The 27,215-nt window shown below is 39.3% G+C and overlaps 1 protein-coding gene across 3 annotated transcripts in view; it reads right to left on the bottom strand.

Annotated features, from left to right (window-relative positions):
* The window catches only part of LOC125360052 (uncharacterized protein C3orf20-like), a 77,550-nt gene that overhangs the window by 32,858 nt on the left and 17,477 nt on the right, over positions 1-27,215 (bottom strand). For all 3 annotated transcript variants that reach the window (XM_048358022.1, XM_048358030.1, XM_048358039.1), the window contains 6 exons: positions 24,715-25,217; positions 22,198-22,296; positions 19,030-19,129; positions 9,896-10,123; positions 8,353-8,502; positions 1,626-1,746 (listed from right to left, as the gene is read on the bottom strand). In XM_048358022.1, the coding sequence (XP_048213979.1) occupies positions 1,626-1,746; positions 8,353-8,502; positions 9,896-10,123; positions 19,030-19,129; positions 22,198-22,296; positions 24,715-25,217 (1,201 nt within the window). The remainder of the gene's footprint in view (positions 1-1,625; positions 1,747-8,352; positions 8,503-9,895; positions 10,124-19,029; positions 19,130-22,197; positions 22,297-24,714; positions 25,218-27,215) is intronic.

Genomic DNA, 27,215 nt, shown 5'->3' with positions numbered 1-27,215 from the left:
ATCCATTTTAGAATGAGAAAATGCTTGCCAAATTTACAATGCTTTGGAGCCCTAATTCTATCACTGAGACATGAATAGCCTGTCTTGTACAATACAGTTGATAATATCTAGGTCCCTAGGTGTTGAGAAAAGTCAGTAGCAGCTATCAAATACTTAAATGTTGCCTTTATGTCACTGAGAAATTCCTTGAAGAGATTTTATAAACGGTAAGTATGGACAACTAACAACAAGTAAATTACTTCTAAAAGTGAAATGCCCTTGCCAGATGCCAATGGCTCACTTCTATAATCCTAGCTACTCAGGAAGCTGAGATCTGAGGATGGAGGCTCAAAGCCAGCCAGGGCAGAAAAGTCTCCACGAGACTCTAATTACCAATTAACCGCTCAAAAACTGGAAGTGGCTCTGTGGCCAAAGTGGTAGAGCGCTAGCCTTGAGCAAAAGAGGTCAAGGATAGAGTTCAAGCCCCACGACTGACTGATTTTCCCCCCATGCCCCCATACACAAAAATTCCTGAAGGACTGGGTTTGTAGTTCAGTGGTAGAGTGCTTGCCTAGTATTTGCAAGGATCTAGGATTATATCCCTTGCAACAAACCAAAAGGAGAAAGAAAGAACGAGAGAGAGAAAGAGAGAGAGAGAGAGGAGGAGGAAAGGAAGAGAGAGAGAAAGGGAGAGAAAAAAAACCAAGTAAAGTAAAAAGAAAAATGTATGTAGGCATATGACCACCAAAGATCTAGATGTTGATCTCCATAAAAATTGATAATGGTACTTTCTAGTAGAGATATAAATGCAAGTCACAAGTGTGAGTCATCTAATTTAAAATTTTTCTAGTAGACACATTAGGAAGAACAAAAAGCAGGAAAACTTTAATAACATATTTTATAAGTAAACATATCCAAATACCTTTCCAATATGTAATACACATAAAATTATTAAGATGTTTATTTATTTATTTAGTCAGTTGTGGGGCTTGAACTTGGGCCTGGATGCTATCCCTGAGCGCTTCAGCTCAAGGCTAGTAGTGTTCTACCACTTGAGACACAATGCCACTTCTGGTTTTCTGGTGGTTAATTGAAGATAAGAGTCTCACTGACTTTCCTGCCCCGGTTGGCTTTGAACAATGATCCTCAGATCTCAGCCTCCTGAGTAGCTAGGATTACAAGTGTGAGTCGCTGGTGCTGGACAAGGCTGCTCCCTTCAAATGGTACAAATTCCAGTTTGGCACAGTGAACCCCAGCAGGGTCACTCTACACTATTTAAGGTTATGATCATTAATCTTTAATAGATACACACTAGCTGTTAACCTAAATTCACCAGAGATTAAGGGAAAAGATATTTCTACCTTTGCTACATTAAAATTATGTTAATACTAAGGCATGAGAAATTTTTCTAATAACAAAATTTTTAATTGCTGTTTAAGTCAACTGCTGCTTACTTAGTAAAGACAAAGTCATTAAGCAAGGGAAATGAAGGGCCAAATAAAAATTTATCACATTAACTCTAGACAGCCTAGACTGAGTAAGTCAGTCTCATCTTTCCCATGATACTGCATTTTAGAAACTCAAAGTAAACTATCATCACAATGTAAGAAGTAACTCCAGAGTGATAAATTAAAAAAACATTATACCCCAACTTCAACTGGAACTTCAAGTTTTCCCTTTGAAGGCCACATCCATTCTCTTATAATGTATCCATTTCTGCTTGTCACCATGCCTCCATTCTGATTAAACATCATTGCTATTATTTTCCTATGAAAAAGACAGAAATGAGACTTAGTTAGAGAAAGAAAAGTTCAGGGTTTATTGATTTGCCGGGGGTGATGGAAATTACCAATATGTAAGAGCCTTTAAGAGCCCAGGAATCTCTTAAATTATATTTCTGGAAGATAGCCACTCTGCTTCTGCCCTAATATCTTCCTGGGAGGCAGGGATTGTGTTTACTTGTTCAACTGGCCAAGATTCCCTTCTGAGGGGTACATCTTTTCCCACTTCATCACTGTCATGCATAGGATCATAAAATGAGTCCTGCCAACATGGTTATCATACCACATGGCCCTGCTACCTTGGCTATGGCTTATTAAATTAAGAATAGGCAGTTGACCCAGAAAATGAATTCCAAATGGATGTGATAATCTACATAAAAGGTTATGAAGAAGGAAGTTGGCACAGATCACTGACGGGACTGAAAGAAAGCCAATGTGGCTAGAATTGAGATTATAGTGGCTGCCAGTTACTTCATATCTCCATCTAAATGTGAAGAAATCCTAGGCAAAATCATAAATTATATCTAAAGAGCAAAAAGATATCTAAGGGTTTTAATAACATAGAAATGATGTAATATGATTGAATGGGTTGTTGAGGGATCAGAGTAAATGCTAGGAAGTAGTTACTCGTCATAACCAATTAAGTAGTCCAGGAGAGAAAATGGTAGCTTCGATTAAGGCTTGGATGAGATAGATGGATATACATGTGTGGATTCAAGGGGAGTGGGGATATGGTTCATGATAGAATGCTTTTATCATGTTCAAGGCTCTGGGTACAATTCTTATCACCATTAAAAAAAAAACAACAGTACACTATATACTGAGACTCGCCTGTCCAGCTAGCCAGAAGTGCTAATAAATAGGAAGGCACTGGACAAAGAGTCTACCATACCAGCACTGGCCAAGGCCCATTCCCTAAAGACCAGCAGCTCTCCAGGTATTAGTGACTCACACCTATAATCCTAGCTACCCAGGAGGCTGAGATCTGAGGATCCTGATTTAAAGCCAGCCTGGGCAGGAAAGCCCATGAGACTTATTTCCAATAAAACTACTCAGAAAAAGACAGCAGTGGCACTGTGGCTCAAGTGGTACAATGCTAGCCTTGAGTGTAGAGAGGCTCAGGGACAGAGCCCACGCTCAGCAGTCAAGCCCCAGGACCAGTGAAACATTACAGTACTTACAAACATTATTTATAGACGCCAAAGAGTAGAAACAACTGAATCCACTGATGATTGGAGAAACAAAAGGTGGTATACTGTTCAATGGAATATTATTCAGTCTACAAAATGAAATATTGAGCTAGGCACCAGTGGCTCACACCTATAATCCTAGCTACTCGGGAGGCTGAGATCCGAGGATAGTGGTTCAATGCCAGCCTAGGCAGGAAAGCCCATGACACTCTTATCTCCAATTAACCACTAGAAAACCAGAATTGGAGCTGTGGCTCAAGGTGGTAGAGCACTAGCTCTGAGCAAAAAAGCTCAGGCCCTGAGTTCAAGTCCCATGACCAATAAAAAGAAAAAGAAAAAGAAGAAAAGAAATTAAATACTGATGGATGGTATAACAAGAGGAATTTTGAAACCATTATGCTAAGTGAAAGGCTAGTCACAAAAGATGATTCCACTTATATTAAATGTGAAGAATGGACAAATCTTCAACTCAAAAATATTAGGAAAGAGAAACCTGAGTAGGTAAATCTCTAGAAGCAGAAGGCAAAGTATTGAGTAGATGTGGGGATTAGTGAGTGACTGCTGTTTTGTATAAGGTTCCCTTTTAGGATGCTGAAAACGTTCTAACTTCTGAAAATGCTTGAAAAACACATTAAGCTGTATTCTTTAAATGGGTGCGTTTTATGAAATGTACATTTCAATAAAGCTATTTAAAATAAAAAGGAAAGCAGGAAAAATGTCTCCAGGGAAGTGACATTTAAACTGAGACCTAAAGAGGAAAAGAAAGCAGTCATGCAGCGTTGGGATAAGTGCTTTCAGTTAACGAGAACAACATGTACATAGTGGTTATAAAGACAGAAGCCAAATACAAAGGGTGAGTCATAAGAAATGAAGGGGGAAAGGTGCCAGAGCAGGCAGGATCTTCTAAAATTCTCAGTCACCAAGTTCCATGTTGATACAAACTATTACTATACTACAGTTCATATGGAAGTTAGCATGAAAGATTTAATAGTAAAACCCATGGATGGGACAGCAAGTAGAGAGCCGCTCACCCCAAATTCTATGCTACAAAACACCTGGCAGTGGAGAAAAGCAACATCATCCTGTTTTAAAAGGGAGAAGTATTTAATAAAACAACACAGCCTATAACTGGGGAATTTCAATAAATTACTTCTACCATCATTACAAAGATCAATTTGTAATAAACAGACATTGTAGCAACCACATGAAGAATCCACATCTCCAGAAGGTTCTGAATGTGTGGGATCCTATAGGCTACCAGTCAGAAGTAGATATCTTTTAAGCAGTTGGTAAGAATTGAGTGTGTCCCTCAAAACGAATGCATTGGATTCTTAATTCCTCAGCATGAAAGTGTTGGCAGATGGAGCCCAGAAGGAGATTAATTACATTAATGCCTTTATTCCAAGAGAGAGTTCTCATTTTCATGGACTAGATTAGTTACCCTGAGACCAGTTACATTAGTAAGGCCACTCTTGTGTTTTCTCTTTTGCACATGCTCACTTGCTCCTCTTCTCTGCTCTCTGCCATGAGTTGAAGCAACGTAAGGACCTCACAGGATGTAGCCATCTGATCTTGGACATCCCAGTTTCCAAAACCCTGAGCCAGGAAAAACTTTCCTTTGAATGTTATCTAATTTCAGTTATTCTGTTATAGCAACAGAAAGTGGATTAAGACAACAGTATATAGATTTCATAATAGCTAAATTTTGTGAGTTGTTGAGACAAAAGGAAGTAGCTGGCCCAGGTTATACAAAAGAAACAAATCAGAACACGAGAAAGAATTCCAAATGAAAAAATTTAAATATCTAGGTCAGAACCAGGAGAGAGAAGATAACTGATCCTTACAAGTTTTCAACAATATTCTTGATTAACAGTCTAACCCTAGCCTAATCATCTATCTTCTATATATTTATTCTTTCAAAGTCCATGTATGACACATAATGAATCAAAATAGAATTAGAGGTGGAAATGCAGAGTGGGGGGACAGAAGGAAACTAATTTGGATTTGGTATTTCCTTTGTAGTTGATTGAAAACATGAAAAAAAGGTCTGCAATATTTTCCAGCATCTTTCAAGAAGACTATGTGTCTATTTTTCTCTCCACTGAGTTATGTTACCTTAACCAAGAGTTATTAGAAAACTTGGTGCTATAGAAGCCTTGAAAAGTGCTTATGAATTGGGTTCATCTTCACTCTTGCTACTTTTCAAACCCAGCCACCATGTGAAGCAGCCTGAGGCAGACTACAAGACACTTGGCACATTTGCCCTGTTGCTCCTGCCAACAGCCAGATATGTAAGTTGTCTAACACCAAAACCCACGCTCATAATCGCATTATTGTTATTATCACAATGACGCATTATTACTCAGCTTATATGTACTCAGCACTAGACCTCTCTTTCCCTCAATGTATTAAGACTTAGAAAGGGGAAAAAAAATTGGAATTGGAGACTAAAAGCTTTCAGTGCTCTTTGCTACCACATAGCCTTGAGAAACAGTTTCAAGGCTATTCTCTGAGATTCAGTTTCCTCACATGGAAATTATACCTAATTACAGAATTTCTTGGAAATTTAAACAACATGTAAGAGTTCTCTCTCAACTTAAAATGATACTAGCAAATAATCAGGGTTAGATATTTGAATCAATCTCACAGAAATTGTGTCCAAAAAACCTTAATTTTAACAATAGTTGGAAAATTAAGTGAAATACATGTGTTCTTTGGGAAAGCAATGTTTACTGTTCCACTTTGTCTTTAGCATTCCTGAATAACATGTTCAATTAAAATGCCATAAAATTATATCAAGTTGCCTAATTTTTCTTTCAAAACTGCTTAGAATTGTTGGAAAACAAAAAGACCTTTTGAAAGTAAGTAGTTTCTCAGCCTTTGAAATGATTCCAGGTCCTGTCATCATTTCATCTAAGCATCAAAGATGGGAAAGGCATTTCCACACTGAGGGCAGGTACTTACATGTGGTTCACCCAACTCTTCTGCTAGCTCATTAATCGCTCCTCTTTTGTCTGACTCTTTCTCTCTCTCTTTGTAATCAAGCATTACTCTGCATGTGTGTGTGTGTATGTGTCTGTCTGTCTGTCTCTCCTTTTGGAATCAAGCACTATTTTTTTTAACCTCTTGATGATTTGTTCTCTCTTCATAGGCAAGGTGCTGACACATTCTGACAGGTGACTAGGCTCACAAACATGGGGGGACAGGGAGCGGAGAGCAAGAAAGAACTTCCACAGAAGCATGGTCAGCATGCAGGAAATGCTGAAAGCAGCAGAAACACATCCAAGTATACTTATGAACTCGCTAAGGAAAAAAAGATTCTTGCTCTCTGCAAGACATGATTGATCCTCAGTTCCCATCATCTTGAAGCCACATCAAGTAAAAATATAGAGGATATGAAGATATGTGATTGAGACCCATTCAAGAAAGTCAGATTCAGCAGATATGGAGGGTGAATTTATACACATGATGACTCATTCCACTGAGAGCCTTTCACATGCTAGAGTATAAACTTGTTTCCTTGGTCTTCTATAACTGATTTGTAAGTTATTACAAGGACAGGAACTTAGGACTAGGAATTTGGCTTCGTGGTAGAGTGCTTGCTTAGCATGCATGAAGCCCTGGGTTCGATTCCTCAGTACCACATACATAGAAAAAAGCCGGAAGTGGTGCTGTGGCTCAAGTGGTAGAGTGCTAGCCTTGAGCAAAAGAAGCACCAGGAATGGTACCCAGGCCCTGAGTTTAAGCCCCAGGACTGGCAAAATAAAAAGACAGGAACTTTGTCTGGTTCTCTACCATACACATAGTGCTCACACAATGCCTACACTATTAGGCACTCCATGAAGATTTTGGAACAATGTATATAAACATCTTGTATAGATAACTTTTTTTTGGCTAGCACTCTACCACTGGAGCCACAGAGCCACTTCTGCTTTTTCTGTTTATGTGGTGCTTAGGACTCGAATCCAGAGCTTCGTGCATGTTAGGCAAGCACTCTACCACTAAGCCACATTCCCAGCCCCTGGATCACTTTATATTTCAACATTACTGATTTTTTTCTTTGTCTTTTAAGTTGTCCTATAATACTGATAAATAGGAACTATACCTAATAGTACTGAATGTCTAGAATGGAATATAGGTACTCAATAAATATTTGTTAAAAGAAAGAATAAAATGTGTAGGTAATCAAGTAAAGCATGCCAAAGTAATGGTTTAGCTGAAGGCATACCATCCTGTCTTCCTTTATTTTTCCTCACCATCCCCCTACCTTAGAGAAGCTAGCTAGGTATAATTAAGCTGGTTAAGATGTATAGCTATCAAGAGTTGAATTTATCTTCAATAAGACATTGGAAACTATTTGGAAGAGAGGTATGGAATGAGAGGAAGAAATGGGCTCTTAAAACAGAAAGGTAGAGGGGCTGGGGATATGGCCTAGTGACAAGAGAGCTTGCCTCGTATACATGAGTCCCTGGGTTCAATTCCCCAGCACCACGTATACAGAAAACGGCCAGAAGGGGCACTGTGGCTCAAGTGGCAGAGTGCTAGCCTTGAGCAAAAGGAAGCCAGGGACAGTGCTCAGGCCCTGAGTCCAAGGCCCAGGACTGGCCAAAAAAAACAAAACAAAACAAAAAAAAACAGAAAGGTAGAGAAAAGAGAAATGTAAAATCCTAGACAATATTTTAGAACAGATGAGGGACTTTTAAGAACATTCAGCATAGCTTACATTCTGTGTATGTTGTTTCTATTACTGTTCTAATTCTTCATGACCAAAATCAATGAGAAATGCAGATCATTGAGGTCTCTGGTGAATGATTTCTATGTGTAAAAATCAAGAAAAGGAGCAAACCTTCCAATTGGTTCAAATCAAATAAGAGCCAGAATGAACTTGCAGATTTAAGGCATAATGGAAAACAAAATTCCAAGAAAGCAAGATGGCAAGACCAAAGGAGATCTCAAGATTATAACCCCAAAGAATTTTGCAGAAATCTTGAGGAAAATGTAAGCTTTTCCATAGGCATAGAATGGAGTATTACCAATGATAAGCAGGTCTTAGGAGGCACAGAGGTCAAACTGACACCTGACTTAGCAAAATCATCTCCCTGCTTCAGTTCCTCACATGTGCTACCTTGGGTCCTTGCCATCCACAGGCCCATCTTTCACAGTATTCCCACAAAGCTGGCACAATTGGATTGAGACTTGAATATGTTTGGCCAGTACCAATTTGCAAGACATAGTTTTGAATACACACCCACACCGCCTCCTCCCACATTTTCTTACCTTCTTTTCCATTTAGATTGACATTGTACAAGATTGCATTTGTATGCTTGTCTTTGTTAGTATTTTGCTTTTCCCTCACCACTTTGCTTACCTATGAATTGTAGTTTTTATGGGATCTCACCTACCTGTTAGGAAAAGAAATACTACCACATCCAAAAGGTGTAAAGGTTCCCAAGATAACAGGATCTGGCAAGTCACTGAATATGTTGGTGTACATGCCTCCCCAAGGGAGGTCAGAATAACTCTGGCAGACAGCTAGACGGCCAGATGGGTAGGTAAATCCAAGTTAAGGAATTGCCATTGACAACAGCAGTACTTAAAAATAGTACTAATAAATTATTATTCCATAAAAAGATGTACTCTCTCTTTATCTCCTATTTTAAATCAGTTCTTTACAGATAATGCAGCAGAGATATTTGAGTATAATGATGGTAGGGCTGCACTAGCACACAGCTTTCTCTGTGCACAGTCACAGGGCCACTTCTGGCTTTTTCTGTTTATGTGGTACTGAGGAATAGAACCCAGGACTTCATGTATGCTTGGCAAGCATTCTACAACTAGGCCACATTCCTAAAGCACACAGCTTTCTAACTCCAGGTTGCATGTTCCCCACTCATGTTCACAATCCTGTGCCCTCACATTAGCTCCAAATTATTTGAAACCAATCTGTGAGTAAAAACAAAGGAGCTGGGGCTGGTGGTAAAATGCTCACCTTGTATACATGAAGCCCTGGGTTCGATTCCTCAATACCACATATATAGAAAAAGCCAGAAGGGGCGCTGTGGCTCAAGTGGTAGAGTGCTAGCCTTGAGCAAAAAGAAGCCAGGGACAGTGCTCAGGTCCTGAGTTCAAGGCCCAGGACTGGCAAAAAACAAAACAAAACAAAAACAAAGGAGTCCTGTCAGACTGGTCTTGATAATCACTGGAAACAAAGTTGCCTGGTACTATCTAGTACTGTGTAAGGACATCAGCCCAACACAGAGCAGTGGGGTCAGGCCTCCCCACTATCTAGAAACAGACAGGGGCCAATGAGGACTGAGGAAATTATGATCTGGAAATAATTTCATACCTTATACAAAACTAACATTAATACAAAATTAAATGTCCATTTTATTAAATGTTAATACAAAATTTCCATTTGGGGAATGTAGGAATGAATTACAAAAAAAAATGCCCCCTTCTGAACTAGGTTTATTTGTTTGTTTTGTTGTTGTTTGAGATCAGGGCTCAAACTTGCTGATACATGCTTTCACACATTGGCTGTCACTTTACTACCTGAGTCATGACTCAAACTCCTAAACCAGATTCTTTACATGCTAAATCCCATGTTGTTCTTTCAAATAATCAGAAAAGTGAACCAAAGAGAATTCACTTTCTCAGAACCTATTAGTCCTCAGATACTTAATGAAACTACCAAGAACAACTATAAGTTCTACAGAAATGAAGGTAAGTTTTGAAACAAGGGAACTCGCCCTACTTATTTTCAGGTTGACTTCAGCATGAGGAAATGTGTACACTTGGGAAGAAGTGAATGATCAAACAATACACCCAAGGCCTCTTCCCTCAGTGTTTCCTGGGATTGGTTTTCTGTGGGATAGAAAACTCTGTCAGCCCCATCCTCCATATTCTGCTACCTTCAACTTCATCTTAGGAATCTGACAAGGATATTAGATCAGAGAGGAGCCATCTACCAGGGCATAATGGAATTTCCTCTTTTCTGGGTCAGGCTCTCTGACAGTAGGCATCTGAGGCCTCTTCTCCAGCAGCTCCAGCCAGAAGAAGCTTTGAGAACTTTGAGGGGAACTTTCGATCTCCTCTTGTTCTGGGTCATTATAATGGCGCAGAATCAGTTGTTTGTTGAATCCTTCTCTTTTAAGCTTAGCTTCTTCTGATTTTCTGTTCAAAAGAAAAGAATTCAAGACATGGATAATTTCTTGATCATATTTGGCTCATGATTCAGTGGCTTCTGTGGCATTACCATGACTGACAAATACAAACATCCTTAAATCAGAAGTGGATTTGAAGCAGATTCACCTGAGTTCTTAGCCGAGCATTCTTTGAGTTGTTTACCATTTTCCAACAGTTACTGAGAATTTGCTAGTATGTGCACTGTACTAGTTAGTGGCTGTAGGAAATGGAAGGTCAGGCAAAAATTCCCCAGAACACACAGGCACACAGAGAAAAACTTAAGTTTGATCCTGGATTCTGCCACTGAAAAAGTGAGACAAGTTAGCTCTCCTAGGCATCGGTTTATCTATAAAGTGGTGACCAAAGTACCTTATAAAAATGTAAGAATTCTCTGAAAACCACACAGAAACCTTTGTGCATAGACTTCAGTATTAGTATTCACTCTATATATACTGGCGATGAAAGCATGAATCAGGTGGTAGGTACAATGTCAGCAAATGGGAAAAAGTATGAGATACTAAGTTTGAGTCCAAGTCTCAGATTTTAAAACAACAACAAACAAACAAAAAAGCCAATATGAAAGAACATCCAAGATGCCCTTGCCAAGTCCCTTCAGACTTAGAGAAGATCCAGTCAAGAGTCCTTGGTGTTTTCAACTTTAAGGTGCACTTGAAATTTCCCAAAATGGAACTGAAGGTCTTAAAGAAGCTCTGAGTCTTGGTGCTCTCTCTCTCTCTCTCTCTCTCTCTCTCTCTCTCTCTGTGTGTGTGTGTGTGTGTGTGTGTGTGTGTGTGTGCAAGATGCAAATAGTGGGAAGAGCAAAGATTACAAGTAGGTAATTGGAAATAATACATCTAATTAATGAAAGGAGGGAGAGCTATAGTCATCTCACTGTTGTTGGAGATAGAACCAGAGTGAAGAGGGTAGATGAGGGGTCAAATGTGCCATTCTATAGTTGGAAATGAAAATACTTGACTCAAACAATTGTTGTGGTTTTTGTTTTTTCTTCTGCATTGTTGCTCTCTTGTCTCCCTCCTCCAGCCTCTCCTTCCTTTCTTTACCATAGTACTATGAAAAGATATCCCACTGTCGAAAATTAGGTAAGTAGGCAGAATTTTTGAACAATTTAACAAAAGAAAAGCACTTACAGATTGCTCCACACCAGAACACTGGTAGGTCACTCCATTCCTAAGCACCAATTTAACAACATGTATTTATAAATCCCACCAGAAAGCTTGAACCTAATTACCATTTCAAAACCATGGCCTAAGCCCTTTCATTTGCTGCCCAGACAAAATTCTATTTTTCTATAATACTCTGCAAATGGGCCTTTGGGTTATTTGTAAAAGAAAGTGAAGTATGGCCTAAAGTGTAAACTCCTATAATCAGTGAGAGAAAAGGCACCTTTTCTCTTCTTTTTTTTTTTATTAATATATTTTTATTATCAAATTGAATTACAGAGAGGTTACAGTTTCATACATTAGGCATTTGGATACATTTATTTTTATTTATTTATTTATTTATTTATTTGGCCAGTCCTGGGCCTTGGACTCAGGGCCTGAGCACTGTCCCTGGCTTCTTTTTGCTCAAGGCTAGCACTCTACCACTTGAGCCACAGCGCCACTTCTGGCCGTTTTCTGTATATGTGGTGCTGGGGAATCGAACCTAGGGCCTCATGTATACGAGGCAAGCTCTCTCGCCACTAGGCCATATCCCCAGCCCCACCTTTTCTCTTCTTACTAATAAGGCAGAACATTAAGATACAAAAGTCCTAGTGAGCCGGGCACTGATGACTCACGCCTGTAATCCTAGCTACACAGGAGGCTGAGAGCTCACAGCTCAAAGCCAGGCAGAGCAAAACAGTCTGTGAGACTCTTATCTCCAATAAGCCATTTAGAAAAAGCTAGAAGTGGCACTGTGGCTCAAGAGGGAAAGTGCTAGCCTTGAGCAAAAAGAAGCCAGGGACAGTGCCCAGGCCCTGAGTTCAAGCCCCAGGACTAGCAAAAAAAAAAAAAAAAGCTAGGCTAAAAGCATGGCTAGAATTGTAGAGTACCAGTCATAAGCAAGCAAGGTGGGGAAGTTCAATAATGGTTTAAAAAAAAAAAAGGATAAGCAAACTCTATTGTTGACGTTATATTTAAAGTTCTAGGTGAATTTCCTTTGGCGTATGCCAAGTAGTTACTGTATATATTTTTGGTACACTGGGTATTGTATATATGTCTACCTGATCTAGGGAAGGGAAAGATATCACAAAAAAATGTACACACTGCCCTATTATGTAACTGTACCCCTTTTGCACAACACCTTGTCAAAAAATTTAAATAATAAATAAAAAATTTTAAAGGGGAGGGTAGGGGGAAGAGAGAAGAAAAAGAAAGGAGGAGAAGCAGAAAGAAGAGAGGGAAGAAGAGAGGGAGGGAGAGAAGGCAAAGAAGGAAGGAAGGAAGGAAGGAAGGAAGGAAGGAAGGAAGGAAGGAAGGAAGGAAGGAAGGAAAGGAGGAGGGAGGGAGGGAGGGAGGGAAGGAGGGAGGGAAAAGAGGGAAGGGAGAGGGAGGGACAAACACATAGACATTGTCTGTAAAGTATGCACCACTTTAGGAGGCACCTTGGATCTAGTCTGGAACATTTTAATCAGACCAGACTTTCTGTGATAAATACATAGTCAATTCTACTGTGGACTTGAGTTACAGAAGATTCTGTCTTTCAACTTGTCCCATAATTTCCATAGGTCTGATGATATTAAACTGCTATACTGTTTTGAAAATATGTGGCAGGATGATAAAGTTGAAAGTTTTGTGTACAAGTGCATTTCCTTCCAACAAGCATTCATTAGTCTCAAAGGCATTTTGATTGTCAGAAACCAAGGGAATGTTAGAATTTAACTGTTTTTCTTACAGAAGTGTTTGTAATCACATATTGTGAAATTGCATATATTTCTTTTCCATCCTTTCTTCCTCCCTTTCTTCCCTCTTCCCCTCCTTTCTTCTTCCTTTTCTCTCCTTTCCTTTTCCCTCCTCCTTTCTTTCTCCCTCTCCCTCCCTTCTCCTTCCTTCTTTCTTTCTCTCTCTCTCATTTTTTCTTTTTTTCCAGTCCTGAGGCTTGAACTCAAGAATCTGGGTAATGTCTCTGAGCTTCTTTTGCTCAAGGCTAGCACTCTATCACTTGAGTTGCAGCATTACTTCTGGCTTTTTTCTGTTTATGTGGTACTGAGGAATTGAACCCAGGGCTTCATGCATGCTAGGCAAGTACTCTACCACTAGACCACATTCCCAGTCTCTCTCTCTCTCTCTCTCTCTCTCTCTCTCTCTCTCTCTTGCCAGTGTCTCTTAGTTACTTCCTTCTCTTTCTTTTCTCTTCCTCTCTCCCTCCTTCCTTTCCTCTTTTCCTTTTCCTTTCTTTTTGGCAGAACTAGAGATTGAACTCAGTCGCTTTGTAACAGATACTCTACTACTTGAGCTGTCCTTTTAGCCCAATCTTCCTTCTTTTGTGTGTATATGGGGGTGGGGGAGAATCCCTGGATGTCTTTATATCACCCAGGCTGGCCTCAAACTAGAAATCCTATTGCCTCCTCCTTTTGAGTGCTGAGATTACAGGCGTGCCCCCTCACATCTGGTTGCATGAGTTCTTTTATTTTTTTAACTGGGATTCTGTGTATGACATATATTGCAACAGATTCCCTGGGAACTTACCCAAGCAACTTCTACAATTCTCATTGTTTTAAAAAAAAAAATGCTCCTAGGGGCTGGGGATATGGCCTAGTGGCGAGAGAGCTTGCCTTGTATACATGAGGCCCTGGGTTCGATTCCCCAGCACCACATATACAGAAAACGGCCAGAAGTGGCGCTGTGGCTCAAGTGGCAGAGTGCCAGCCTTGAGCAAAAAGGAAGCCAGGGACAGTGCTCAGGCCCTGAGTCCAAGGCCCAGGACTGGCCAAAAAAATAAAATGCTCCTTGACATAGTTTGTTGCTGCGGGTCATGTGTAATGGTCTTTTATTCATCCCTGCATTGGCCAGTTGTATCCTCCTCACTCACTTTCCACCAAGCCTGCCTCTCCTTGATTTAAAGCCACTTGTTTAAAACAAACAAAGTAACAAAAAAATTACTATCTCTGGGAGGGAGGAGGCAGGAGAAAAATGAAGGAGGAGGTAACAAGTTGAACAAGAAATGTACTCACTGCCTTACATATGAATCTGTAACCCCTCTGTACCACACTCTGACAATAAAGAAACAAAATACTACCTCTAGTGGTCCTGGATTATTTTTTTATTTCTTTTACAAACTTAGTCCTTTAGTTTCTACAGAACACATTATGGATAGTGTGATAATTTCAGGTTTACAACAGCTTGCTGTGGCAAACAGAAGACATGCTATTATCCCTCAATAGCATGAGGATTAGAGAGGCCAATGGATGACTTGCACAAGATCCCACACCCATTGATTAATGTTCCTGAGTGTTCTGGCTCCAACTTTGATGATTTTTTTTCTTTCAATGAAAACAAAAAGATCTTATTTTTTCATAAAGGGTTTATGGCTCACGGTAAAACCGAGTAGAAAGTCCAGAAAACCCACACATATTTCCCTTAGAAGTCTGGTTTTCTTTTCATTAAAATACGCTATTTTTTTCCTGCTACATTAGAGTCCTTTTAAACTTGGAAAGCTAGTTTCAAAATCACTTGGAAGAATAAACTGGTGAAAATGGCTAAGATGTTTTCAATATAGAAAGAGTAGCCAGAGTAAAATTGTTGCACAGATATTAAGATAGTAATAACTAACATTAATTGTACGATGCTTGTGTTACAGATCTTTACAGCAACTATAAATGGTAGCGACTATTATTATCCCCATTTTATAGAAGAGAAAAGAGAAGCTCAATGAAATTGTCAGTTGACAGAGCCAGGATTTCAGTTTAATCAGTTGGGCTTGAAGGCCTTTTCCTATCATTATAATCTGAGTGCCTCTCTCCCTTATGTAATCTGAATAATTAAAGCAGCTAAAGACAATCTGCACAAGAATGAAATATGATGAAGCTAAGAACTCAGATAACTAGGTAACAAGGTAAATGACTCTCAAGATAAAGTGTTATGGCTAAATGCACAGGCTTTGGGAACAAATATCCTTAAGCTAATACAGTAGTTCTCCCATTTAGTAGCTCTCTTAGTAGCTCCCTAATCTAAAAATAAATAAATCCCAAAACACAATACCCAACATATAGAGGTGTGTTCATGTTTACTTTATAAACTGTAGCTCTAGTTATTGACATTCCACATTGGCAATAGCAATTGTTATCATTGGAAGAGGGAGAATAAAATGTATTTCATATCATTATTTTATATCATACACAATTCTCAGTTAAATATAGAAAAAAGAATAAAAATAAAATTAAAAGTAGGGTAGAGGGCTGGGAATATGGCCTAGTAGTTGAATGCTTGCCTCACATATATGAAGCCCTGGGCACCACATATATAGAAAAAAACAGAAGTGGTGCTGTGGCTCAAGTGGTGGAGTGCTAGCCTTTAGCAAAATGAAGCCAGGAACAGTGCTCAGGCACTGAGTTCAAGCCCCAGGACTGGCAAATAAAAGAAAAAGTAGGGTAGAAAAAAAAAATAAGGTAGATCTACCTTATCTCAAAACAAGACTTGTTTCTCTAATTATAAAAACAACAGAAAAATTCTTAAAACAAAACTGATAGTAGTTCAAAAATAAAGTTAAACCATCTATGTGTTAATAAGCAATCAAATATTTGCCATGAATAATAAAGAATTCTTATCTTCAGTACAAATAAAGCAGTAAAATGCACGAGGTAGTAGAAATTAGGAATACCTGGTTCACAGTAGAAAGGTTTAACAGGTAAAGTAAAACTTAAAAATGGGACTGGGGATATAGCCTAGTGGCAAGAGTGCCTGCCTCGGATACACGAGGCCCTAGGTTCGATTCCCCAGCACCACATATACAGAAAACGGCCAGAAGCGGCGCTGTGGCTCAAGTGGCAGAGTGCTAGCCTTGAGCGGGAAGAAGCCAGGGACAGTGCTCAGGCCCTGAGTCCAAGGCCCAGGACTGGCCAAAAAAAAAAAACAAACTTAAAAATGAAGCTCCTCACCAGGTGCTGGTGGTTCACACCTGTAATCCAAGCTACTCAGGAGGCTGATATCTGAGGATCGTAGTTTGTTGCCAACCTGGGCAGAAAAGTCCATGAGACTCTTATCTCCATTTAACCACCAAAAACTGCTGGAAGTGTTGCTGTGGCGCAAGTGGTAAGAGTGTTGGCTTTAAGCAAATAAAGCTCAGAAATAGTGCCCAGGCCATGAGTTCAAGCCCCAAGTGTGGCACCAAAAAAGAACCTCCTCTAATTAGCTAGGAAATTGATATTCAACAAGACTAAATTCTTTTCTTTTCTCGGTGATACTAGGTTTTAACTTCAGGGCACTGTGCTTGCTAGGCAGGTGTAGTAGCACTGACACATCAGCATGTTTTTGTGCAGGTTATTTTCAAGATAGGATCTCACTTCCTGTTCAGATGCTCATTTGGATACCTGGATCACAGTATGCCTGTTTCATCCTTCACATTATAGCTAGAATGACAGGTATGAATCACCATACCCAGCTTCTCTTAAGACAGAATTTCTCTGACTTTTCTGCCCAGGATTGGCCTGGAACATCAATTCTATTTCAGCCTTCCACAAAGGTATGAGGACAGGTGAGTTCCATGATGCCCAGCTATAGATTAAGAAGAGGTCTTAAAACTTTTCTAGGGGCTGGGAATATGGCCTAGTGGCAAGAGTGCCTGACTCATATACATGAAGCCCTGGGTTCCATTCCCCAGCACCACATATATAGAAAATGGCCAGAAGTGGCGCTGTGGCTCAAGTGGCAGAGTGCTAGCCTTGAGCAAAGAGAAGCCAGGGACAGTGCTGAGTCCAAGGCCCAGGACTGGCAAAAAAAAAAAACTTTTCTGCACAGGCTGGTACTGAGCCTTGATCCTCCCATTCTCAGTGACCTATGCACAGATCAAAGGAGTAACTTTTTTCCTATCAATTTACCAAAGTTGAATAAGCATAATAACTCCACTTAATGCTAAGAATAATGGTGAGATGGACCCTCTTACAAAATGCCATAAAGTATTAGTTGGCCTGGTTTCAATGGAGAGAAAATGGGCAGCACATCTCTAGAATCTTAAAAATGTTCCTATACTTTTTAGCAAATTCCACTAAAACTCTAGTAATCTAGCTATATCTCTCTATATATACATACATATTTACGCTTAAGACAGTTGAATAAATGCATATTTCAGCAATAGGAAAAAAGTTCAAATTCTTTTATAGCACTGGTTTTTGTTTTAACTCAGGGTTTTGTGATTGCTAGGCTGACATTCTACCACTTGAGTGACACTAGCCAGCCCATTTTACTTCACTTATTTTTCAGATAAGTTCTTACATTTATGCCTAGGTTATCCTATACTGAAATTCTCCTATTTATGCTTTCTGAGTAGCTGTGATCACAGATGTGTAACATCATGCCCAACTTATTTGTTGAGTGGAAGTGTCTCTAAATTATTTGTCTGGGATAGTCTCAAATTGCCATCCTCCTAATCTGTCTCCCAAGTAGGTGGGATTACAGGCACAGGCCACCATGCCCTTCTTTGACATTTCTATATTTAAAAAAAAATAGGGCTGAGAATATGGCTTAGCAGTAGAGTGCTTGCCTAGCATGCATGAAGGCCTGGGTTCGATTCCTCAGCACCACATAAACAGCAAAAGCCAGAAGTGGCACTGTGGCTCAAGTGGTAGAGTGCTACCCTTGAGCAAAAAGAAGCCAGGGACAGTGCTCAGGTTCTGAGTTCCATGCCCTCAGGACTGGCCAAAAACAAAACAAAATTTTAATACTGAGCATGGATTACATGTAAAAACACACCTCTAAAAACAAGGCAGTTGTTCCATTTCAGAAGTTAGGTAAAAAAAAAACAGAAGCAGAAACAAGTTGTGGTGGGTAATAAATGGACTTTGGAGTCAGGTAAGTCTGGGTTGTTTTCCTTTTGAGTTGCGCTCTGCCTTTTGTAGCTGTATGATTGCAAACACCTTGCTACATTTTATAGCATGTTCATTTTCTCATCATAAAATGAAGATGATAATCATACCCTTCCCATGGGGCTTCTGTGAGGAAAGGCATCAGGCCCACCATCTAGCACTCAGTACTTTGTCAATGGCTCCTACTATTAGCACAGCCATCTAACTGTTTTGATTTATCCTTTGTTGATTGGTAATTTGCTTAGACCTTTAGGTTCCCACTTTGCTTCCTTGCCTTGCCTTACCTTACCTTTCTTTTCCTTTTTTCCCCCACTTTCCTTTCCTTTCCTCTCATTCTCTCTTTGTTTTCTGTATGCATCTCTCTTTGTTTCCAATGTTTTGGTGCATAACCCTGTCACCTGACAAGACTGACAATTTCTGATAATCCCTCACAGTAAATTTCCCATTGTTGACAGAAAATGTATGGATGTGTATACATATGTGTGCAAGTTTGTTCATGCACATTATTCTTTCACACTATAGGCATAATAGGCAGGTGATGGGTTGACTTATGCAAAGTACTACATGCAGGCTCTACATCTGTTCTTTCCTACCACATCATATGCCTCATAAAAGCACATGGTTATAAAAGGGTGATGATGCCTCATGTATGTAATCCTAGTTACTCAGAAGGCTGAGATCAGATCACTGAGGTTCAAACCCAGCCTAGGCAGAAAAGTCTCTGAGACTCCATCTCCAAAATAACCAGAAAAATGGGCTGGAAAATGTAGAGTGTCAGCCAAGCAAGCAAAGCTGAGCAAGTAAAAGGCTTTGAGTTCAAACACTTGCAGAGGCAGAGAAAGGGGAAGGAGTAAAGACCATAGAGAGCTCCTACATTTGAATTATGGCTACTTGTAGTCTCTTCACAGCAGCACTGAGGAGTGTCTTCCATTGTAGAATTTCCAATTTTGAGTAAGGACGATGGGAGATCCAGCCTTAAAAAAAAAAAAAAGACATATATTGAACACAAAAAGGGTATTTCACTAAGTCAGTAATCACTAGGGAAACCATGCCAAGCCACAAGTCTACAAAAGCCTATTTAGAAAAGGAACCAAAACCCACTGGTGAAAATTATTCATAAATTACCAGCTTAAAAGTTATCTCTCCTGGGCTGGGAATGTGGCTTAGTGGGAGAGTGCTTGCCTAGCATGCATGAAGCCCTGGGTTCGATTCCTCAACACCACATAAACAGAAAAGCTGGAAGTACTGTGGCTCAAATGGTAGAGTGCTAGCCTTGATCAAAAGAAGATCAAGGACAGTGGCCAGGCCCTGAATTCAAGCCCCCAGGACTGGCAAAACAAAACAAAACAAAAAATCTCTCCTATGAAGGGCTCTGGTACTACAGGCCTGTAACCCTAGCTACTCAGGAGGCTGAGATTTGAGGATCACTGTTCCAAGTCAGCCTGGAAAGTCAGTGAGATTCTTATCTCCAATAAACTACTCAGAAAAATGGACGTAGTTCTGTAGCTCAAGTGGTAGAACACTAGCCTTGAGTATGAAGAGGCTCAGAGACAGTGCTCGGGCCCTGAGTTCAAGCCCCTGGTCTGGCAAAAAAAAAAATTACCTCTTCTAGCCAGGTACCAGTGACTCATGCCAGTAATGCTAGCTATCCAGGAGGCTGAGATCTAGAGATGAAAGTTCAACACTAGCCCAGGCAGGAAAGTCTATGAGACTCTCAACTCCAATTAGAACACTAACCTTGAGCACAAAAGCTCAGAGACAGTGCCTAAGCCTTGAGTTCAAGCCCTAGAACTGGCAGGGGAAATGGAAAAAACTTCTCCTTAAGGAGATTAGCCCAAAGCAATTGAATCCCTGATATGATCTGAAGTATTTAAGGACTTTCCAGAACCTTTATAACCCATGCAAATCTACTGATCAGATTCCTCAGAACTCCCTTCTCCTTCCCAACTATGGACAGAGTGCTAGGTCACAGAGGAGAGGGGCTCTCTTTAGGATTCTCCCACTAGTGAACTCAAGTGTCTAATATTTATCTTCTGTACAATGAGAAGCTCTAATATATTCCTCATGTAAAAATTCTACCCTTGTAGTGACCAAATGGAGAGATTAACAGGTTTGACATAGAAATTTGGAAAACCTGCTATTTATTTATTTTATCCTATTGAGTCTTAGTCCATTCAAAGAAGAATTAAATTACATACATAATAAAATTGAAGGCCCTGAGTCCAAGTCCTAGGACTGGCAAAAAATAAGATAAAATAAAATGGAGAAGATAAATGAAAGGGAAAAAGGAGAACATGGATTCCTACCAAACTAATGCTGTTAACTTTTGTTTTATCTCTAGAATTTTTGCCCTGTACCTAGGGAACACTCGAGTGTAATTACAATATGTATATAATGCTCCATCTTCAGGCCTCTGTCTTTGCCATGAGTTCTTCATTTTAGGCACAACTCTAGGTAAAGCTTTAGATTGGGGCAATGTGGCTCCTCTCATGTTTTTCTTCAACCTCCATTCCTCACTTTAGCCCTAGACTATGAAAGTACATGTCTTCCCTTCCTTATAATAGTCCCTTGCCATGCCATGTGCCTCAAGTTATACTGATGATTACATTCCCTTACCATCTGCCAGCTATAATCCAGGTCTGACCAACAATGTTACTTCATCTTCCAGGAAGAACATTTTTGTCACTTGATCAAAGCTAATCAGAGTCATTACCCAGAACTCACACACGACACTGGGAAAAAGAAATCACTTGTTTCCTAAGCAGGAAATACATTAATCTAAGGGTGACAAATATTTTCTTCACCATGTTGGGAGAGCTCAGTAGAAGCTCACAAACTACCAGTGACTACCAAAAGGCTGCCCAGTGGCTTGCCATTTGATTGCCTGCTGAGAGATTTCCTATTACTGGACCACCTCACTTGAATTACTGAGCATTTTCATGTTGGACTTCCTGAATACTTTATATATTTAATTCCTACATAACAAAATACACTTAAATGTGCTTATGATTAGCATATTCACTTGGCTCTGTTTCTTATCTGGCCTATATGCCAGTTCTAAATTCTGATCCCTTGACATATCCAATCCAGAAGCATATGTAGGGAGGAACTAGAGTATACTGCTCAGTGACAGAGTACTCATTAAGCATGCTAAAGACCCTGGATTCAATCCCTAGGAAAGGATGGGGGTGGGGAAGGAAGGGGAAGAGGAGGAGAGGGAGAAGAAGGAGAAAAGATAAAGCAAAGGGTGAAAAGGGAAGAGAAAGAGAATGAGGGAAAAAAGGAAGAGATAGGAAGAAGGAAGAAGAGGAGGAAGAAAAGGAGGAGGAGGAGGAGGAGGAGGAGGAGGAAGAGGAGAGGTAGGCAATGCGGAGTGAGATGTGAAAGGGACACTTGGCACCTAAGCACACCCTCTAAATCAAGAATCTTCCACAGTTCTTAGCATTGTTAGATCACTGATAAAAGGTCATGCAAAGTAAGTCCACAAGACCCACAGAAGGCAATCCTCCCTCTACTCCCTGAGTCACTCCTGAGTCATACAGCAGTTGGTTATATTATGCCATCTCCATCTTCTGTTCCAAAGGATAGAAAGCTTGACTTTCCTAACAACGCACACCCTATCCACTTTATAACCTTATTCAAGAATAGATAGCACTTTTTCTAGATTTTTAACGCCCTGGGTGGTCTCTGATAACAGATAATTTAAGAATAAAAGTTTGGCACATCACACACAAACTTTTGTTCCTGATAAGGAACAAAATAGTTTTTTATTGTATAAGGGCCTTGGATCTGTATTCAAATAACATGAATGTTCCAACACTAAGAACATTGTCACAATACCTGAATTCCTAAAAACATGAAGAAGAAACTCATACAGCATATGAAGCAGAAATCAAGAATGGCTGGGTCAGAGAGTGTTTGTCTTAACTCCAAGAAAAGGATGTCTTGGAAAAAAAGATCCAAACCCAAGAAACTTAAGGTGACTCCCACTCTGATTGCTCATTAGAAATGACCTCGGTGTAAGTGAATAAAGGCTTCTTACCATTTTCTAAACAGATCTTGGACGACAGTGAGAAGTGGATGACAGCAGAGAAATTGCTTTCCTGGCACATCTGGGAAGACTGGCTATTGCTGACAAAAGCTAAGAGAAAAGAAAAAGCAGGAAGAATGTTAGAGGGAAATGAGAAAGAAGAAAATGAGCATTTTTTCTAGGTTATCATCAATAGGAAATCACATAGTCAATATTTAATTTTTTTACCAGGACATTAGCAAAAATTTCCATAATGACCAAAAATAACTCGTGCAATACTTTCACCATTTGCTCTGAATATAAATCAGCTTTTTAGATTGCAAACTCTTCTGTATAATTCTTTGATTTATTATGACTATTTCATTTATGCTTCTGTCCTAAGAACTGACATTCCACATAAACACTACTGACAAAGAACACATGTTTTATTTTCATTCTTTCTTTTAGCAACTGGATAAAAGTCAGAAGCCTGTTGCTAGTCTAGGGAGAGGAGAAACAACTATCATGTGTGACAGAAGGTCCCTCTGTACTATTGCTAAGTTTTGTGATTAAAAAGTAAATGTAGGGGGCCTGGGAATATGGCTTAGCAGTAGAGTGCTTGCCTAGCATGCATAAAGCCCTGGGTTAAATTCCTCAGGACCACACAAACAGAAAAAGCCAGAAATGGCACTGTGGCTCAAGTGGTATAGTGCTAGCCTTGAGCAAAAGAAGCTTAGGGACAGTGCCCAGGCCCTGAGTTCAAGCCCCACGACCAACAACAATGACAAAAAAAAATGGCAAGCCTACTAAAATAAGAGCATATTTCTTGAAACAGACACTAAATGAAAGGAATACATGGAAAGACAGTTCAAGCTCCATAAGACAACTATCGCTTGGGGCTGGGGATATGGCCTAGTGGCAAAAGTGATTGCCTCGTATACATGAGGCCCTGGGTTCAATTCCCCAGCACCACATATACAGAAAATGGCCAGAAGTGGCACTGTGGCTCAAGTGGCAGAGTGCTAGCCTTGAGCAAAAAGAAGCCAGGGACAGTGCTCAGGCCCTGAGTCCAAGCCCCTGGACTGGCAAAAAACAAACAGACAAAAAAAAAAAAAAGACAACTATCGCTAACCTACATTATTATTTTTTTACAAGTCAATACATTCAATTATAATTTGTTTCCTTCTATCCAAGCATCTGGCAATAATAAAAATATAACCTAGATTATTTACCTAGTAAAGCTAGGTATCAATATTCAATAAAACAATGGTGGAAAATAAAGCCTTCCAAGAGAAACAAAAGCTAAAATAATTCATGACTATCCAGCACTGCAAAACGTACTTAAGGAAATTCTACTCACAGAAGACAATAAAAAATAGGATTATATAGGAAAGGATGAGGAAAGAAGCATCACAAAAAAATCTGATAAAATAGACTTCAGTGGAGACAAAGAAAGTTATTTTCTATTTATAAAGGGAATGATCCATAAAAAGGAATTTATATCTTTTAATATATGTGCATCAAATAGTATAGCACATCCAGGTTCATTAAACAAACACTTCCAGACTTACAAGCTCTGATAGACCACAAGACAATAATAGTGGGAGAGTTCAATACCCCACTCTCTCCAATACATAAAATATCCAACCCCCTTCTCCCCAAAGAAACAAAAAAGAAATCTTAGAATTATATGACTTTATAGACCAAATGGACTTAACAATATATATGGTATTTTATCTAGTAGTGGCACAATACACATTCTTCTCAGCAGCCCATGCAACATTCTCCAAAATAGATCATATCCTAAGACATAAAGCAAGTCTTAGCAAATTGAAATAATATTTTGCATTCTACTAGACCATAATAGAATTAAACTAGAACTTAACAGCAAAAGATAGAATAGAAAATAAACAAACACAGAGAGAATGGACAATATGCTGTTGAATGACATGTGGGTCACTAATGAAATAAAAGGAAAAATCAATAAGTTCCTAGAATCTAGTGAAAATACATCTTATCAGAACCTCTGGAATACAGAAAATGCAAGATTTAGAGGAAAACTTATAGCCATAAATGACTACATAAAAGAAAAAACTAGAAAGCACTCAAACATATTACACTATAGTTTTGTGAGATGTTACTATGTAGAGAAAATAGGTAAATTACCTATTACCATAGGTCTCTTGATCTCTTTATATTACTTTTCATAACTGTATTGGAAATACAATTACCTTAAAGTAAACTGTTTAGATTAAGAATATCTTTGTAGCAGCATTGCATTTCTGTTGGATCTTACTGCTAGAAGAAAATCTAGGGTATCACAAAGCAGAAACTTCATACAATGTAGAATCTGGCAAAGCCTAATAGATGTTTTTATTTAAGTGAAAATGTACCTTTCTCCTAACATTCATTATTCATCACTTACTAGAATGATTAACACCAACCCAAAAATATTAAAATATAGAAGTATTGCCTTGTCAATATCTCACTTACTTGCTTTTATTTATTCCAGACCATAACTAATAAATGTAACAAATACCTTCTACTTACACATTTTCCCCAAAGATTTATTTGGTTCAATATGGGGCCTTTTTACTTTAACCAGATGATTTTCCTTATGAAATTCTTCTTTGGGATTGTTGTTGACTTTGAGGTTGTTTGAGTCAATGATGGTATTGGAACTGGAATCTCCTTGCAACGCTTTGTCTTGCTTTAGTGTTGTTGGTGTTGATACACATTTATAAGTGTTTTCTATAAGATCTTGCCAACTACAATTCATGAGATTGACAATCCCCACAGGAATACTCATTTTGTACTCAGCATGTGTCTGCAATGATTTCCCAAGTTCATATAGTATTTCAGGAGCAGTTAGTTTGTATTCTTCAAATAGGCTTTTTTGCCAGTGCATTTTGGAGCCTTTAGGATTTGAAGAAAGGTTGAGCACACTAGGAGATTCTGAGAAACCAAGAGAATGGGGTTCATCATTTTCCTCAGTTAAAACTACTGTAACCACTCTGGCATTCTTCTGTTCTTTCGATTTTTCCTTTTTATGACTGCAAAGAACATATGTGAGCATTAAAAACATTTTACACTGTTTAATAACATAATTTTCTTTCTAGAAATTCATCCTGTTAGATTAAAGTATGATTTTAAAAAAGATGCTTAATATAATGTACAAAATGGTTGGTTTTGGTTTGGGGAGGCAGGTTGGCAGTTAGGGGTTTGAAACTCAGGGCCTGGGCACTGGCCCTGAGCTTTTTTGCTCAAAGCTAGCACTCTATCACGTTGAGGCATAGCACCACTTCTGGTTTTCTGGTAGTTAATTGGAAATGAGAGTCTCACAGACTTTGCTGTCCCAGCAGCTTCGAACCTTGATCCTCAGATCTCAGCCTCCCAAGTAGTTAGGATTACAGGCATGAGCCACCCGCACCTGGCTAAAATGGTCTATTATAACATTATTATTATTATTATTATTATTATCTTGTATGTGCCAGTACTGAAGCTTGAACTCAGAGCCTCTTGTTTGCATTTTGGCAGGGGCGGGGGGCCAGTCCTGGGGCTTGGACTCAGGGCCTGAGCACTGTTCTTTTTGCTCAAGGCTAGCACTCTGCCACTTGAGCCACAGCGCCACTTCTGGCCGTTTTTTTCTGTATATGTGGTGCTGGGGAATTGAACCCAGGGCCTCATGTATACGAGGCAAGCACTCTTGCCACTAGGCCATATCCCCAGCCCCTGTATTTTTTGTTAAGGCTGGTACTTTCCCACTCCTGCCACACCTTCACTTTCAGCTTTTTGCTGGTTAACTGGACATTAGAATTCTTTTGTCTGCTTGAGCTGGCTTTGAACAACGATCGTCAGATCTCAGCCTCCTGAGTAGCTAGGACTACAGATGTGAGCCTATCACATTACTTTTTTGTCTAAGAAAGAATGAACCTAATAGCTTATAAAACCTTATCTTTGTTACGGGGTGGCTGTGGCTCATGCCTGTAATCCTAGGTACTCAGGAGGCTGAAATCCAAGGATCATGGCTCAAAGCCAACCTCAGGCAAGAAAATCCATGAGACTCTCATTTCCAATTAACTGCCAGTAAAGCTGCAAGTGAAGTTGTGGCTCAAGTGGTAGAGCACGAGTTTTGAGCACAAAAAAGCTCAGCGACAGCACCCAGGCCCCTGAGTTCAAGCCGTAGGATCAGCATACACACACACACACACACACACACACACACACACACACACATATACACACACACAACTATGGCTATGTAAATAATCATATAATCATATAATCACATAATGGGTAATCATAAGAAATATTTGAAAAGATACTTATACTATATAATAAGTATGTACACAACAGTCTCAAATATATATTATAGAGAATTGTGTCTAGATATATAGTATAGTTCATAGTAAAAAGACTAACCAAAAAATGTAATGAATTATAAGATTATGGAGATAATACTTTTGTCAGTACTAGGGCCTCAAGCTCTCACCTGGCTTGTCCCACTTACACCACCACTTAAACCAAGCCCTAATCGTGGCTTTTGTTTGTTATTTGGAGTCTCTCAGGCTTCTCCTCCCAAGCTGCCTTCTAACCATAATTCTAGGATCTCAGCTTCCCGAGGAGCTAGGCTTATGGTATGAGAAACCAACATCCAGCTTTCAAGATAATTAATTCCCACTTTTCATACTTCTCAAACTTTTCTCTAATAAACATTTATTATATTTATATGTAAATGCGTCTTATTTGTTTGGTTATAAGGCACAATAAAGATAGCTTCTTCTAGAAATCCTTCCCTGAATTTATTTCATTCAGTGCTGGGGATTTAAACCAGGACCTTGAGTATGCTAAGCAAATTCTATTCCACCAAGCCATACTCACAGCCCCTGAGTTTCTTGTTACACTACAAACATATTGTACATTCCCTTAAGCTGTCCTACTCGCTGTTAGCAGATGTTACTATATGAGATTACAGTCTAAAACAGGCAACAGAAACTGACCCAAAAGGGACTTGATAATTCAGAAATCAGAATTTTTAGCCACAATTTATA

The sequence above is a fragment of the Perognathus longimembris genome, chromosome 1 (assembly GCF_023159225.1).
Source record: "Perognathus longimembris pacificus isolate PPM17 chromosome 1, ASM2315922v1, whole genome shotgun sequence".
NCBI classification, from domain to species: domain Eukaryota; kingdom Metazoa; phylum Chordata; class Mammalia; order Rodentia; family Heteromyidae; genus Perognathus; species Perognathus longimembris.
Note: the sequence above shows the minus strand (reverse complement) of the source record. Positions and strands in the feature narration are given on the sequence as shown.